Below are 15,981 nucleotides of genomic sequence, written 5' to 3' on the forward strand. Positions count from 1 at the left end.
CCAACATCCCCACCACCGAAGGTGCGATTCATCCCACGCTCGTACAATAACACACACACACGCACCGATGAAGACCGGGCACTCGCTGTCGGCCGACTAGGTGGCGGTCGTTGCGGGCTCCGCAGCCGTCAAACCCCTCTGCGTGGGAGGCAGTGCGGGGCTGGCGGGATGGCACGAAACAAGCACAACTGCACTCGCGCTGCCTTCCCCAACGCGGCCTCATTGATGAGTGAAAAAAAAAAAATTAACAAAAATGAAGAACCAGGGAAGCTACACAAGTTTTCCATCATCTTCCGTAAAAATCCCAATTCGCAAGCTTGCTCCACACGCTTATATGCATAAACAAAGGAAAAAACACTCTCCGCCGTTTTCTTTTTTTTTCGAACGCAAAACAAAATAAACATGGCATTTCTTACCTCCTCATCCCCCCGCATTCTACTTCCACTCCACACCTTTGCATCACTACACATTGGATGGCAAGTATCCTCCGCGGCAGCGTTATTGCACGGTTAAAAAAAAAGGATATTTCGCCTTGCCTCCCCTCCCGCTTTTAACTCATGACATGGAATCAGCTTGATTGTCATCGTTGTGGTCGTTGCTCCACAAATTTTCGTTTTTTTTTTTAGCCTTTGCAGACACCGCCCGCTCAATGACGCGTCACGCACACCACCGCATCACCCGCGCAGGCGTCACACACAGCGAGAGCCAAAGCAGCTCCGCGGCGGCGGCGCAAAGAGGAGATAAAAAACGGAAAGAGGTGCGAGAGGCGCTGAGAGGAGGAGAAGGTGTGGCGTTGACAGTTGGAAGCACTTAATTACCCCGCAGGGGTCCCTGGTGAGCCCCGCCCAGCCTTCATTGAGCTGGGCGCCCCTCCCTACACTCACGCGCACAGACGGCAATGAGGGAATTTGTGGACAAACAAAACGCTCAGAAAGAAACCACGGAGAACGCAGATATTTGTTTCACGAGGGCACAGAAAGCACTTCGCAGAAGCAGAAGAAGAAAAACAAGCAAGCAAACCATCAAACAATCAAACAATCAAACAACCAAACAGCCAAAGAAAGGGTAAGTAAAAACAAATGCTGAAGAGAAAACTGCGACGTGAAGGGAAACGGAGATGGCACTTTTGTCCCCGGCTTCAAATGCACTAACAATCATGGTGGAGAGAGAAGGAAGAAGAGAAAAAAAAAAGAGAGGACACAGTGCGAAAACAAAACGAAGACCTTCACGGAAGCCCTAATAAATACCCGGAATCAACTTGTAGGGGACCACCTGCAGATAGCGTTCCCAAAGCTCACCGTACTTCCTGCGGCAACGATAGTCATCACGGCGCTCGCGGTCCACGAGATGACAGGTGAAGAAGCACAAGTAGAAGAACGGAATAAAGGAGTCAAAGCCGCATGACGCACCCCACAAAAAGGCCATAATAAGATCCGTGCTATAATGTAGTTTGCGGCCATAGCGATACCACCCGTCCACAAAAAGTTCACCGCGTTCGCTTTTTAAGGTACGGGGATTTTCAATATATCCCCAAGGCAGTTGCGGAAAAGCCTTGCGTCGAAGGATGTGCTCCGGAACTCCGTTACGCTTCATGCGGAAACGATTCTTCTGTGAATTCGCGTTATCCCAGATATAGTACGCCGGGATGAGAACCATCAGCATAAGCGCCAATTGCCAAGGTTGGTAGGAACGCTCTTTTAGAACTGCCTGGATGTATAAGGACTGGATGGAATACAAAAACGGCACCCCGCACGTATTCCAGTACGCCAACATCCATCCAAATTTCTCGTAAAATACGTCCCAAGTACTGATAATACATTCTTCGCCCTTTTGAATCGCATTCACGTACAAGAGCTGTGCTAAAACAAGGAAACACATATTTCCTGTAATGTAGCCAAGCTCTCGGTGCATCGCGGCGGCATTACTTAGGGTAATAATCACCAACAGTACCCAGGAATTGCGGCATTCTGCAAAAAGCTTAACGTCCACGTCACCGGGAAGACGAAAGTTGAGGCCTGATCCCATGAAGAAGTCATATACGATATTGTTTGACATACGAATTCTTCGACGAAGGCCAGCAATGTAGACCCAAACCGAGAGGACGTCCGCCCAAATAGTAGCGGCGGTTAAGTAACGTCCATATTCCTCGTGCACCCTCCACAGAGGGAAGACTTCAGTGAAATGTAATACGCCTACAATGACCACCATACAATACCACGCATGGACGGCATTGCACCTGTAAACATAGCGGTAACCACCTTCGCTTGGAATGGGAAGCCCCTTGACCTCCACACCGGGAAGAATAACAGCCAAGATGTACTCCAGAATCAAAAAACCTGTAAAGATGCCAAAAGTATCCCACGTCGGTGCCGCATGCACACGCAGATACTCCCAAAAAACGCTGAACATGCTCTTCCCCTCTAGTAGTGGATGGCCGGGGTAGATCATGGTGCCCTGAAACTTCATTATACAAACCATAAAGTAATATATCAGCGTATGGGATGCCAACATGATGAGAAAGACGGCCCAAGGCCCACAAAATTCAAAGTGGCCATCCCAGGTGTCCTTCTCGGGGGAAAATTTCTTTTCCACCGTGAGGTTGTAGAGCTCCTCGGGGCTCAATTTTCGCTCAGCCGCCTGCGCATTGCGTTTTGGGGTACCTGAACGCCGAATTGAAGACGTCCGGCGAGTTCCAGTGGTCATGGGACAAGTGAGAAAGTAATGGCAGGGCTAAAAAGTGTGTCTTTGTGTTCTTCCCGATTTGGAATTTTCTTACGCGAGTAAGGATAAAAGGGTGGAGAAGCAAAAAATGAAAATAAAAATAAAAATAAAAAATAAATAAACTGGCACCCTTTGCTGCCTCGGCATCAATAGTTTACCCGCCACACACACGCACACGCACAGAAGGGGAGTCAAGAAGCGTCGCACCACAAGAACAACAAAATTACCACTGCACCACCCCTCTACAGCCTCAACACCAAGAAGCGCAAAACCAAAAGAATATATAAATATATAATCAGCATGTTTTCTCTTTTGACAGCAAAGGCATTCAACGACGCAGGTTTGTGTATGCTAGCTGGAAAATAGCCTGACCAGAGGACGCCAATAAAGAAGAATCTCCATTCATAGACGTCAGAGGCTGTGAAAGCTGGGTCACAGTGTCGTTAAACAGCGCGTCCGCGTCATCGATGGCTGGAAAACGCACGTCTTCCATCGCAAGCGAGCACAGGGGACCCAATCTTGCATCGCCGTCGCCTTCGAACACTTGCGGCAACTGAAATGCCTGTACGTCGCAGCAGCGCGTAGTGGAGCTGCTTCCATCGCTGGGAGGGGCCGCATCCTTCAAAATATCAAGTGTATACAAAGTTCTGGAAAAACCACCAGTGCACACTTCGTGACCGTTCAAAAAACGCACACCAAACTGTTCGACAACATCTCCCTGAAATATTTGTTCCAGCTCCTGCCGGAGATGTGGGTACAGTTCCCACCGCTGCAGCACATCGTACTCGTCTTCTTCATGCAGTGGCAGAGATGGCGTCTGCGCAGCTCGGTCCTGCCTGGAATCGCGACGGACGTCCCACAGGCACGCACTCACGACATCACGTCCAATCACAAATCTCCCGCACGGGCTCAGTGCACAGTCGGTAAGTGAGTTGGTGAAAACAGTATCTCCGTCACAGTACGTGTTTTTAAACACCAACGGCGTTTGCTGAAATGACTTGAGTCGCTGGCGAATGTCAAGCACGCGAACGATACCGGCAGTTGTCACAAGAAACAGCAAAAATGGCTCGTGAGGAAAGCACCGAATGCCAAATATAGTCTCAGTAACCTCCTCCTCAAAGGGGGATTTAAGTCCATAGGTTTCAATAGACGTCTCCGGGTGCTCGATGCACCACAGCTTCACCGTGAGGTCATCCGCAGAGTAAAACTGCGCACTATCCGCCAGTGGACAGAGCGAGTTAATGTTGTACTCGTGATTCAAGGCGTACCGAGTCACCTGCTTCATCGCGGTCGTCCGCGTACCACTGAGTGGATTCAACGTGAGTGAGGCAACATTTTTCTCGCCAAGGTGATCCACCGCCGCAAAAGGCGAAGGAGACTCCCGCACCTCAACCAACTTGAACAACTTTGGCAGTTTCTCGTTTGCCATGAGCAGGTAGGTGGTAGGCCCCACTTGAGGTAAGAAACAGAGGGCCTGAACGCATGGGATCACCTCCACACTGTTCAGTGGGTCTATGACTGAGGTGTACGCCTGTCGCCCCACCGCAAACGCATAGGGCCGCTGTACTCGTGAAGCATATCTACCTGCGTATTTACGCCCCTCTCCATTGCTTCCATCACCGTCGCTGCTGTTGCTCTCTAGCTGCTGCTGTTTTATGCGGTGCATCAAGAAAACACGACCAGAACGGTCACCAATGGCAACGTGCTCCCCAGAACTGCTTGTCGCAAGAGCCGATACGTTCAAGGCGCCACTTCGGCAGTACGTGGGGCGACCATCGGCAACACGTTGCCATGGCTTTCCAGACACATATACCCCATGCAACGCCAACTTCTCCGAAGAAGCTGCACCATCAGTGTCTCTACAAGGCCTCCTAGAACTTGCTTTTCGCATGCCTTCATCACCAAAGATTGCTGTGGCATACACATGCCGAAGCGAAGCCGCAAATGAATTGCGCACTTGCTGGTGACTGAGCAAAGTTGCCCTGGGCGAGGAACGACGCAGCACGTCCTCACTACCCACTGGATTTCCACCCGCTGCTGGCATGGAGGGCGACGCAGTGCTGCGCGAAAAGACGTCGACCGAGGGGCCCTGTTTTTTTGGCACGGGTTGAGTTTTGTCGGCGGCAATTCCAGAAGGCCGCTCTGGCCTCCATTCGAGCTGGGCATCTGCCGTGCCTGCCTGCCCATGCAACGCAACGGCACCCGTGTTCACTTCCAGTGCAACGCCCGTCATGCTGCAACTCCGCGAATGGGAAGGCCGAGGCGAAAAGCCACCTGGAACGCCCTCTTCTACCCGGTTGTTCTGCAATTTCTTTTGCGCTCGCCTCGCAGCTGCGCCATCCAAGTTTATGCTGGGCAACATGAGCTGCTCTTGCGTCTGTAGTGTGGGCCGTTGGTCGCGGTTACTCCCCACACTTTTCAGGGGAAGCAGAACCCCGGGCAAAAATTAAGCTCTTTACAAGAAGGCGAAGAGAGAGAGAGAGAGAGAGAGAGAGAGAAATAATAATAAACACCTTTTTTCCTCCTCTTCTTCTTTTCCTCGTGGTGATGGTGATGCGTTTGTTTTTGATCGTGTGGCTTCTTCGTGCCGGTGTTGTTGATGCCTCTTCCAGGGCTCCCCGAAGCCTGGAGAAACTAAACCTGCATTTCCATCTGCAAGCAAACACAGCAACAGTCACACACACACACACACACACACACAACCAAAAGAGAGAGAGATGGAGAGAGAGAGCAGGAACACTAACCGCGACTCCACCGAGAGGTGGGAACGCGCCGCCCTCAGCTCCGCATATCCCTCGCATTCTTGACCACCTCCTCGTACGAATACTCGAACTTTTTGCGGAACGCCAAGTCCTGGAAGTCGTAGCGCTGTCGGTCACCTTTGTTGTACATTCGATGACTCACCCACTCCACAGGGCACTGCACGCGACGCGCCTGAAGGTCTCTCCACCAATACGCATCCTTGTACTCGGGCGGGACGGGGATGTGGTAGTACACCTGATCTGGCACCAGGTGCGCACGCTCATCCCAGTGTGGATCGTACTTCTCCTGCCACGTCTCTGGGTCAACGCGCCGATTGGAGTGCACTAGTTTGCGTGGGTCGTACATGGGCAAGGGATCCCAGTTGTAGCGGTGAATCGATTTCTTCTGCAGCAAACGCTTCAGTTGGTGTGAGAACATCCCCTGCCCCTGCTTAAAGATAACAGGGTTTTTGCGTCGAATGATGCTTAAATGAAACATTGTGCGCTAATGTAAGGGAAAACTGTGCGCTCCGCCACGGCCCACCCCGCTCACTCCCGCTTTCTTTTTATCGCGGTAAATAATATGGCGGAGAAGCAAAAGGACACACAAACAAACATTGCAACGATCCATTTTTGCATCTCTCTACCACTCTGTCAGTATATACTTCACCCGCCCACTCAAACCTCGATGCATGAGTCCGTGCAGGGACACGCGGGTCACACCGAAGCAGTAAAAAAAGAGGAACTTTGGAAGAGCACGCACACACCCCAGCAAACAACTGCCGCAAAGCAAACGCGAGAAAGCGGGGCCCCGAGGAGCGTCAGTCTCATTCCGCTCCCCCATGGCCGCAAAGCAACAAGAACCGGGAAACTGATGCAACAACGACAAAAACAAGTGCCAGAAAGGGGCACTTCTATGTAATGGAGTTTGGAAAACTGCTCTTTGTAGTCTCTCTTGTTGTTTATTTGTTTCTTCGCTTGTGTATTTGTTTTTGTGTTTGTGTATGTGTGTTTTTTTATATATCTCCTTTCTATGCAGCACTTTTTTTTCCCCTGTTCTTCAACGTGCGTCTTGGACCTCATCACACACACGCACACACACTTTCTCTTTCCCTTCCCTTCCCCAACAATCTCTCTATGCATGCATATCTGCAATTTCCCGTGTGTCATAATCAACTTGGCATGCAACTCATTGCTGACTGCAATAGTGCCAGCCGGTGATGTGCAGAGGCATGATTTGCCACACACACACACAAAACATACACGCACAAGAAAATACATGTATACAAAAAAAAATACTTCTTTCTTCTATGCGTTACAGTTATATATAATTCATATATGAAGCGTGTATGTAGGTTATCATAAAGCTTCGTCCTCTATGAGTTCGTTCATGGAATTTCGTTTTATGCCCATGTGCGTGTGCGTCTCCACTTATCAGGGCGGTTTCTTGTGATCCAGTGCATCGACACGCACCTACACACACAGAGAGAGAGAGCGAGAGAAGTCTATAACCCGGTTAGTCAGTTAGCACACACGTTAATTCTATCGTCGGGCCTTCTTTGCCTTGGCAACCTTCCGCACCTTACGCCCGACCGCGGCGCCACGCTGGGAGGCGTGCTGTTGGGCCTCCCTGGGGAGGCGCTCGAAGCGAAGCACCTCCGCCTCCGCACGGCTTGCGTGACTCGAAACGGGCCGGTTGGAGAGCGGTGCGAGAACTTTGGGCCGTCGGGAAGCTGCTGTCGCTGTCGTCTTCACCCTTGGTGTTGTTGCGGTCGCCGACGCCGCGGGAAGCCGAGAGGCGGTTACACCTGTAGGCGCAGAGTCTTCCAAAGCCAGCTGCTCCGTGCGGTTTTTAATCGCGTCCCGCATCTCCAGGAGTTGCTGAAGCTTCTTTTGCAGCTCCGCAAGTGATGCAGCCGTCACCTCGGCATCAACGCCGTCCTCCTGCGAGGCAATGTTTTCTTCAAGGTGTTTGATATCCTCCAAGATGCCCTCCATTCGTCCCGTCAAGCGCTGCAACTCCTTCTGGCCGTCCTCCAGCGTCTCAACTGGGCTGCTAAGAGGCTCATCGGCGGCGGCGGCGGCGTTTGTATCGTATTCCTCCCCCGCCACCGCCTCGTCAGCATCATTGACGGACTCGAGTTGATCCGACTCGTTCGCTTCCTCCTCATCTTCAACCCCTGCCACGTACACGTCAGCGGCGCCTTTGGCGTTGGCGGCATCAAACTCCTCCGCAGCGAGCGCGGATGCATCTGAACCCGCCTCCGCATCCTTGGCCTCTTCCTGCGCCAACGCCTCTGCAATACTGATGGATGGTGGAACACAAATGCCTCCCGCGTCCGCGTGGTGACCCGATCGCCGCAGTCGATCCTGCTCGATCCGCAGCTGGCTGATCTCGCGTCTGCTGTTAATGATCCCCTGTTCAAGTTTGGTGATTATGTTCCGCTCCGTCGCATGTTGCAACCTTTTTTCCATGAGGCCAATCTGAAACCGAATGGCGCCAATCTTCTCTTGCAAGTCGTTTGAATGCTTCCCGCGCTCTCTTGCCTGACGTTCCCGTTCCTCCTTGCGTATGCTGTCACGCTCCGCGGCCCAAGCTTCTCTGCGACGCACCACACGGATAAAATCCTCCAGTTCTTCCAAATCCGACCGCGAAGATGCCAAAACTGCCATCAACGTCATGTCATCCTCGTCTCCCCCGCTTTCCATCTGGCGCTCAAGCTCAGTAATCTCCTTGCGCAGCCGTTCCGCACCAAGGCAGAGGCCGTCGTACTGCTCTGGCGTGCATGTTGGCTCAGTGGAGGCGTTGATATTACCATTGCAGCTGGTGTTGTTGCTGGTGGTGGTGGTGGTGGTGGTGGTCGGCACCACCGCGCTTGCTGGTGCACACTCTGGCGAGGACTTTTCATGGATGGTTGGTGGTCCTGCCATCCTTGCCGGCGGCGTCTGTGCGCCACCGCACGTCGGCTCCTCCTCCGCCCCTTTCTTCCATATCTTTGATTTGGCCTCCTCAAGCGTCCGCTCCAGCTCTGCCTCCGCCTCAACCGCAGCTTGCTCCGCCTGCTTTTGCCGTTCCAGAGCGAGCTCGGCCTCGCGCTGCGCCTGACGCGCCTCCTCGCGCTGTTTACCGAGGACTTTTACCCGCTCCTCATGCTTGCGCAGCAGCTCCTCCTCCAATGCTCGGGCACGTGCTTCCGCCTGCTCGCGCCGCATCTGCTTCTCTGCTTCTTCCCTTTTCTGCATCTCCAGCTTCTTTCGTTCCGCTTCCTTTGCCTCACGCTGCGAGACACTCTTCATCGTATCTTCGATCTTGAGCAGCGTGCCAAGTGCCTCCTCCATCTTTTTTAGAAGCAACTCCTCTTCCAGGCGACGTTTTTCTTGCAAGGACTCAATCTCCCGACGTAACATCAGCGCCGCCGAAGACAGTTCCTCAATCTCCCTTGAGGGTGAAACCGTGTCGTGGTCTGCGGAGGGATTCTTCTCAGCTGTACATCCCGCTGCTTGGCCTAAGGGTTCCCCCTCCCCAGACTTGTCTTCGGCGGCATCACAGTTTTTTGCGGGATTCCGCTCTTGCTGGTGCTGCTTCGCATGGCCCAGTCGAGTAAAAAGAGGCGATGTCGTGGAGGCAGTTTCTCCTTTTTGCATCTCCTTTGAACTCATGTCGTCTACAGAGGTCAGGCTCTCGACGTTATTCGACGACTCCTCCACATCGGCATGGGTCCCTGCGTTGGAAAGAGAAGTCTGTAATCTCCCCGGAGCGTCCACCTTTCCCGCGCGTCGCAGCTGCCCCATCTTTTCAAGCTGCTCTCGTAAACGTGGGAGTTCCTTCTGCGCCGCAGCAAGCTTCTCTTGCAACTCACTAGCTTGGTCAATGCTATCTGTGTTCAAAAGTCGACGGCGTATCTGTGACGCCTCCACCTTCTTCTTGTGGTATGCATTGGTAAGAGCCTCGTAGGACTCGGGAGTGTACGCACGGCGACCTCCATCAAAGGGATGACGTTCAAGCCCCACAGAGGTAGCCGACGGTTCTCCAGCAATCACCGTACTCTTTCCCTTCCCAAGTGAAAACTCCTTCACGCAGCGGCCAGAGGGGTGACTGGCCTGACGCAAGGAAGGAGCGGCGTCAATGGCGTGTTGCAGTCTTGCCTTCTCATCACCGTCTACACTTGACGCCTCGCGCTGGATGCGCTCAAATGCGCCCTCCACGCTGTCCTTTTCAGACACGTGGGCCCTTCTCGACTTGGCGGGCTTCGACAAGGCGGGGGCCCCCATGAGCCGAATCGCCTCCGTCACGGACGGCTCCGTGTCCTCCGTTGCCTTGCGGCGTATGAGCAGTTTAGAGAGTGGGATGGGCCGCTGCTCCGCCGTTCGCTCAGCGTCGTCAATTGGCAGAGCCCTTGGCTTCTCATCCCCCGCGCTCAGCTCCAACTCCGCCAGTTCGATGTAGTCTCGAAATTTTGCAAAGTACAACAGACAGTCACGATCCGTCATCACATCCTGGTTCCAGCCGAAGCGCATCATGACAATCTTTACGGGCTCCCACGAGAGGTGAATGCTTTCGTAGCGTCGTCGAAGAAAATCCTCCACTGACCAGTCGAGAATGACGTCCGTTTCGGCCGAGCGATAAACGTGAAGACGGCGGCACGCCTTCAAGTCGGGGAGGGAACGCCGCACAAGGTTCGAGTAGAGGAACGGTGCCAGATGATGCAGTTGGCGAATGGTCAAAGGGTAATCCGTGAGTTGAAGCAGAGGTCGAAGACACCTATTGACAGCCTCCAAGTTGTAGCGACCAACGGATTTGATTTGCTGGCGTTGACGTGTCGCATTCTTCTCCATTCGACGAAGAAGATCTGCAAAAAACGGATGACTTCTCACATTTTTGAACTCATCTTTCCCTTCCACGCCTTCAATCGCCTCCTCATCTTCCACACCAGCCTCATTCCCCATTCTACACTCTATTTCTTGCACCTCTTTGTCGTCGTGTTCCTCCACTGTCACGGGCCCGTCAGACTCTTCATTGCCGAGAAAACGTGCACTGGTCATAGTAGCCACGTTGCGAGGGTCTTTGGAGCGTGTGGAACTCGTGTAGATGTCTGCCACGTCATCCTCCACGTTGTCATCCCCATCATCGTTCGTCAGCGCCACTGCCGACTTCCGATGGGACGCATTTGCGACAACATCAGACTCGCGTCTGGCAGAACGGGTCTCGGCATTCCGCCTATTCTCCACCTCTACCTCATCATGGCTGTAGATCCTGGTCACGTCATCCTCCATGCCGTCTTCTTCACCATTGCTCCTCCCCGCCGCAACGCGATTGGCAAAGCAGCTTGTGAGCACCACGGGTTCGCGCTTCGGTCGAACGTAAGGATCATACCTTCTCTTTAGATTTGGAGGTGCATGCACTTCCTCTTCATCGTCGTCGTCATACTCTTGCTGCTGGTACTGCTGCTGCCTACTCTCTATGCTGGGAGGTGCGTGTTCATCCGCAACCTCCACCTCGTCCAACTCATGCCCCTGGGCGTCCGGGAAAAGCACCCCTGTCTGCTCCAGCGCCCCAGAGGAATTCCTTCGGGCGTCACCACCCGATGGAGCCCGAGGCATCTCCCGCTTCGGCACACGATCGCCGACATGAAATTCGGATGACTTCGTCGCCAGCGTGCGCTCTCGATTCTGACGGCGGGACCCTCCAGTGCCGCCCGCGGCCATGAAGGAGCCCGCAGCACGCCTTGATGTCCCGGGAAGATGCAACACCCTGGCACGAAGCACGCGTCGCATCATGGCGTCCAATCCGATTTTCTGCCCGGCCTCACGTACTTCGTTCGCGTTGCCACTTCGTTTTTGTTTTTGTTTTTGCCTCAGCTTTTGTTGAATTCTTCCTGCTCCTTGACTCACTATGCAGCTCAGAAACAAACAACCGACTCCGCTAAGAAGTTCGCTTGACGGAAAGCTTCATTCGTGATGGTGGTAGACGCACAGACACAGTTACAGAGAAGGATACAATAAAAAAAAAGGCAGAAGAATGGCATGTGTAACAGTCCAGTCCAAAGGTCTGAGGTTTCGCTTGCCAAACTCCAAAGGGAGACAAAATGGGCAGTGAAACAGCTGCATGGTCTTACTACATTGAACTTCGCCTTTCTCTCCTTATTCCCTGGAGAAGGTGATTTGACGAGCTGCACACACACACAACAAAAAAAAAAAAGCTGCGGGAGAAAATTATTCACAGTCATGAACTTCATTCCTCTCCCTCCGTGTTTACATGACGCTACTCAGTTGCAAGAACGTCAGCAAATTCCTCATAGTATATACGCCCACTTTCCGGGTCAGCGGCTGCGGATATAAACTCATCTACCTCCTCTTCTGTAAAGGGTTCGCCTCCACTACGCAGAAAACGCCGCAGCTCCTCCGCTTCCAGGTACCCACGCCTAGCCAAATCCAACACGGAAAATGCCTCGTATATTTTCTCCTCACTGTCGCGAACAACAGAAATCGGCGCTATTCTTGAGGCGGGAGACGCAGCAACTGGTGGCTTTCGCGAAGAAGCTGTGGCTGTCACTGGCGCCTTTGGGGGAGCCATTAAACCCGTCATGAGAGCCTCAACTATTACTTCTTTCAGTACCTCTGCAAGCACAACTCCCCGGGAAGCCGCATCTGTGTCCTCCACCATCTCCAGCAAGCATAAAACCTCCTTATTGGAGAGGTTGAGGCCCATCGCACGGGCTATGTATCCAACTGCCAGCACTGGAACCTCACTCTTTCCAAGGGTCGTCAGAGCCCGAGGGCCTCGGGTGGTCTCTTGGGTCGCTACAAGAAGCTCATCAAAGAATTTGGCATACCTTTTCCGTCGAAGTCTATCTTGCGCAGAAACCAACAACTGCTTTGCACCCACAGTTATACACTCAACCTCACCGTCGACTTTTTTCGTTCCTTTGTTGGGTTTGGGCATGGATCTTCCCTCCCTTCGGCTGCCCTTGTGACTTACTGTGACTCCGCCTCTACCCTCACGAAGCGCAGCTTTTCCCGAAAGCCGCATACCACGCACACACAAAAGAAAAATAATAATAATAAACAAAAAAATAATAATAAATAAAATAAAAATGAAAAATGAAAATAATAGGGATGTAAGGATGAATTACGAGTAACAAATTCAGCTGATCCAAGACAAATAACTGGCATCATACACGCGTTACCACCGCAAACCCCTGCTATTTCGGCACAACCCAGGCGCCTCACACAAAAAAAAATCTAGTTCTTTCAATGACGATAAACGGGAATTTTTGGTAAAATAGCTTGTTAAGTGAGCAGAAACATTTTGGAGAATAGTTTTTTAATTCGCGCCTCGGGAGTAGGAAATTTTTGTCCCATGAGAGAATCACCATAGATCCTGTCCGCCAAGTAATTTAAAGCTAGCAGAAACGTTCCCACAGAAATAGCTCCGTCCTCCGTTTCTACATGCTCTCGCTTTTCTATAGCAGAACAGTAAAGAAAAATGCGACGCAAATCCGGCTTACGAATAAGTGGCAACAATTCGTGTCGGCGGGCAACCTCGACAAACCCATCCAAGTTCATCACAGTGGCGTGGTATCCTTGTGCGGCCCTAATGGCTGTGGTATAACTTTCTTTGATGCGTCCAATAAATTCTTTTACGATAGACGCTACAGCGTCCGTTTTGTATGAGTCAATCAAAGTGGTTTCCATAGAAAGCGACGCATCAGTGTCTTCACCATTTCCACTAAAGCCAATATGCGAAAGCAAGCCTTGTGATCCTTGCTTTCCCTCCATAGCCGCATCAACATATGGAAATATGTGATACAACAAAAAGGCAATAAACACATCTTTCGGCTTTTCATCTAAAGGACTTACTGTAGCACTAAGTATTGTGCCATCCGAAAGTCGTCGTAACCGACGCTTCTCCATTGCAAGAAGATAAATAGCCTCACCAAACAATTCCTTTGGAATTGTCTCGAGGCGCTGAAAGGCAAAAAGCTTCTTCTGTTGTGATGTAGGTACGTACTTTCCCAATGTTATACCTCGGTTTTGAACCTGGACGTTCTCCAGCTGCTTGTGTTGTTTTCTGTTCAGTGAGCGCATCACCGCCATCCAGAGTAACTCGGCAGAAGTTCCCTGAGAAATCCCGCAAAGTTGGCAATCTTTTAGCATACGCGAAAAGTGAGTCATAGTCATCGTAGGGTGGAACGCCTCAATCGATGAGGTTGTGTAAAAGTCATAGATTGTATTGATACGATCCTTGTATGTTTCTAATACTGCATCCACATCTTTCGTGTTTTCAGCCTGGTTTTCATAGTCAGTATCACCACCGTCAGATGGCATTGTCATTTTATTGAGCGAGACGGCAGCCTTCTCTAGGGTTTGGACTTCAAGGGGAACGGCTATCATTTCAGACGGATCCAGCGCCACTGAAGGAGAGGCATGACCACTTGCACGAGCCAAATACAAACAAAATTCTGATAGCTGCTGAATGCGTTCTTCGAATTTCAACATTCTCTCTTGGTAGAGTCGATCTTGATACATCACCACTTGTTTCACCTCTGCTACTTGTTGTTCCATAGTTTTCCTGAGGTCACTTACCTCTGTTGTAATGAGCTGCTTGAGAAGCCCTAATTGTTGACTTATATGCTGGATCTGTTGTTCTGCATGATAAAGACGAGCTTCTACGGACATCTAAGACATTCAGCCCCTAAGAAAATCTACAAGTAGAATAACCTTTCCTCTCTCGCTCTCTTTCCCTCTCTCTCTTTAATTCTTTTATTTTGTGTAGATATATATATATATAACTGTATGTGTGTGTGTACTTGTGTGTGTAGCAAATAATAATAATAATAAAGGAGCCATCACGTTCAATAAGGCGATAGGTTCCAAGAAGAAAACAAGAAGGAAAAGAAAAAAATGCGTTAACAAATTCACTTTTTAAGCCTAAAATAAATACATAAACAATAAACAGCAAGAGCGGAAAAAAAAATCCAAAATACAACGGTGGGAAAAACACCACAATGTAGCCTTTTTCTTTTCCCTTTTTATTGGTGGCTACTCCAATAACTATCGATTCTCCATCCGCTTTCCCCTTTTTACTCTACCCTTTGTTGCCCTTCATTACGTCAGCAGCAAAGTTGCAAAGAATACAACGCAAGATTCTCCGTAAAGGAATAATATCCCACTTGAATTTATTACATACACTCTACTTATTCCCAGTCATCCAGGCCGATACCATTCTCCGATCGTTCCCATTTGGCCTTGGTTTGTTTCATCACATAGTGAAGTACCGTGTGCTGCAGCACACCAATTCGCAGTGACATTTGCTTAATTTCAGCCCTCACCTTTGTCACCGCCTCCTTCACCTGCATCAATGGCGTTGTATCAGAAATTTTTGTTTCGCGATCCTCAATATCCCTTTTTACCTGCTCTAACAACCCGCTCAACTGATTCAACTCGGATGACAGTTGTTGAACACTTTGACTTGCCATATTTGCAGAATCTTGTGAAGTGTTAAGCTCACGCAATTTTACCCTATAATCTTCAACTTGTTCAGAAAATTGCTGGGCAAGTGTTTGCTCCCGCTTCTGAATGCGATCCTTTGACTTTTCCAAATCATCTGCTACATGTTGAAGCATCTGTCTCACCTCCGGATACATTTTTTCGACAGCCTTGAGTAAAACAGTGGCATTTTCAATTCGAGAACGCCAGTCTTGAATAGCGTCTGACCTTACCTGTAAAAGAGGGCCTACACGTTCCACTTCCAAGTTCCATTCTTCAGCATTAATCTCGGATTCTACAGGAACTCCTGTATCTTCTTTAGATGACCTTTCTCCAGTGGCACGAACATAGACTTCGTCTTCATCATCACTTTCTATCATCACATTGTCTTCTACCTCTTCCCCAACACCATTCTCATCGTCAGCATCAGTTACCCCATCCAGCTCATCATACTTTTCTACATGTGTATAATCAACAGCACGAGGCGAAAAACCCCTCTTAAGGAGAGCATGATCTGCAAGAGCCGATAAAATAGTCAAAACCGCCTCTCCACTTCCTTGACGAATTCGATTTGGAGCAAGATTTGGGGCTGAGATGTCCATGGCACGCAATTCCCCCAATATATTGGTTGAAGTTGCGTTTGGATCATCAAACTGACCGGGTGGCTCAAATTCATGTCCAGCTAAACCCATAAGCCAAGAGCACAGTGACGTAAAGTAGTGAAACTGAGCATTTGGATTATCAATCGAAGATGGTCCGGAAAAATAATACTTACTCAAAGGCTTGAATGGAGGCTTTACACGCGGACAAAACTCCGTCTCGTAACGCAAAATTCTCAGCTTATCAATAAGGTCCTCCATGGTGCCATCGTCCACAGCGGCACCTTTGCTCGGAATGCCGGGACCCGTTGATTGTTGCGGACTTTCTTCCTGGGACATTGGCTTCTTCTAGATGTTTCTGTGCAATAACCAAGCCACAACAACAACAACAACAACAACAACAGATACCGGAAATAAGCAAATCAGCAACA

At 50.5% G+C, this 15,981-nt stretch overlaps 7 protein-coding genes across 7 annotated transcripts, besides 16 other annotated features; all 7 read right to left on the reverse strand.

Annotated features, from left to right (window-relative positions):
- Positions 1-1,015: 1,015 nt before the first annotated feature.
- Positions 1,016-1,053: a microsatellite.
- Positions 1,054-1,236: 183 nt separating this feature from the next.
- Tco025E_03565 (putative sterol C-24 reductase) lies at positions 1,237-2,703 on the reverse strand (the record flags this gene model as incomplete). Its single annotated transcript, XM_029370483.1, has 1 exon — positions 1,237-2,703. One exon carries the CDS (start codon positions 2,701-2,703, stop codon positions 1,237-1,239), a length of 1,467 nt encoding a protein of 488 aa, XP_029229468.1.
- A 101-nt stretch (positions 2,704-2,804) lies between these two features.
- Positions 2,805-2,843: a microsatellite.
- A 206-nt stretch (positions 2,844-3,049) lies between these two features.
- Positions 3,050-5,083, reverse strand: Tco025E_03566 (putative protein phosphatase 2A regulatory subunit; the record flags this gene model as incomplete). Its single annotated transcript, XM_029370484.1, has 1 exon — positions 3,050-5,083. One exon carries the CDS (start codon positions 5,081-5,083, stop codon positions 3,050-3,052), a length of 2,034 nt encoding a protein of 677 aa, XP_029229469.1.
- Positions 5,084-5,190: 107 nt separating this feature from the next.
- Positions 5,191-5,219: a microsatellite.
- A 177-nt stretch (positions 5,220-5,396) lies between these two features.
- Positions 5,397-5,422: a microsatellite.
- A 6-nt stretch (positions 5,423-5,428) lies between these two features.
- Positions 5,429-5,452: a microsatellite.
- A 47-nt stretch (positions 5,453-5,499) lies between these two features.
- Tco025E_03567 (uncharacterized protein) lies at positions 5,500-5,961 on the reverse strand (the record flags this gene model as incomplete). Its single annotated transcript, XM_029370485.1, has 1 exon — positions 5,500-5,961. One exon carries the CDS (start codon positions 5,959-5,961, stop codon positions 5,500-5,502), a length of 462 nt encoding a protein of 153 aa, XP_029229470.1.
- A 584-nt stretch (positions 5,962-6,545) lies between these two features.
- Positions 6,546-6,564: a microsatellite.
- Positions 6,565-6,703: 139 nt separating this feature from the next.
- Positions 6,704-6,732: a microsatellite.
- Positions 6,733-6,945: 213 nt separating this feature from the next.
- Positions 6,946-6,964: a microsatellite.
- Positions 6,965-7,004: 40 nt separating this feature from the next.
- Positions 7,005-11,240, reverse strand: Tco025E_03568 (uncharacterized protein; the record flags this gene model as incomplete). Its single annotated transcript, XM_029370486.1, has 1 exon — positions 7,005-11,240. One exon carries the CDS (start codon positions 11,238-11,240, stop codon positions 7,005-7,007), a length of 4,236 nt encoding a protein of 1,411 aa, XP_029229471.1.
- A 53-nt stretch (positions 11,241-11,293) lies between these two features.
- Positions 11,294-11,329: a microsatellite.
- Positions 11,330-11,724: 395 nt separating this feature from the next.
- On the reverse strand, positions 11,725-12,492 carry Tco025E_03569 (uncharacterized protein; the record flags this gene model as incomplete). Its single annotated transcript, XM_029370487.1, has 1 exon — positions 11,725-12,492. One exon carries the CDS (start codon positions 12,490-12,492, stop codon positions 11,725-11,727), a length of 768 nt encoding a protein of 255 aa, XP_029229472.1.
- A 13-nt stretch (positions 12,493-12,505) lies between these two features.
- Positions 12,506-12,575: a sequence feature (A-rich).
- A 177-nt stretch (positions 12,576-12,752) lies between these two features.
- On the reverse strand, positions 12,753-14,027 carry Tco025E_03570 (uncharacterized protein; the record flags this gene model as incomplete). The annotated part of the gene is made up of 1 exon (XM_029370488.1): positions 12,753-14,027. One exon carries the CDS (start codon positions 14,025-14,027, stop codon positions 12,753-12,755), a length of 1,275 nt encoding a protein of 424 aa, XP_029229473.1.
- Positions 14,028-14,188: 161 nt separating this feature from the next.
- Positions 14,189-14,216: a microsatellite.
- Positions 14,217-14,231: 15 nt separating this feature from the next.
- Positions 14,232-14,255: a microsatellite.
- Positions 14,256-14,282: a microsatellite.
- Positions 14,283-14,286: 4 nt separating this feature from the next.
- Positions 14,287-14,303: a microsatellite.
- Positions 14,304-14,400: 97 nt separating this feature from the next.
- Positions 14,401-14,451: a sequence feature (A-rich).
- Positions 14,452-14,659: 208 nt separating this feature from the next.
- Positions 14,660-15,889, reverse strand: Tco025E_03571 (putative intraflagellar transport protein 57; the record flags this gene model as incomplete). The annotated part of the gene is made up of 1 exon (XM_029370489.1): positions 14,660-15,889. The coding sequence occupies one exon, from the start codon at positions 15,887-15,889 to the stop codon at positions 14,660-14,662; it is 1,230 nt and encodes a 409-aa protein (XP_029229474.1).
- Positions 15,890-15,926: 37 nt separating this feature from the next.
- Positions 15,927-15,953: a microsatellite.
- Positions 15,954-15,981: the final 28 nt, after the last annotated feature.

This window comes from Trypanosoma conorhini (genome assembly GCF_003719485.1).
Source record: "Trypanosoma conorhini strain 025E chromosome Unknown Tco_14.4_contig_00164, whole genome shotgun sequence".
In the NCBI taxonomy this organism is placed as follows: domain Eukaryota; phylum Euglenozoa; class Kinetoplastea; order Trypanosomatida; family Trypanosomatidae; genus Trypanosoma; species Trypanosoma conorhini.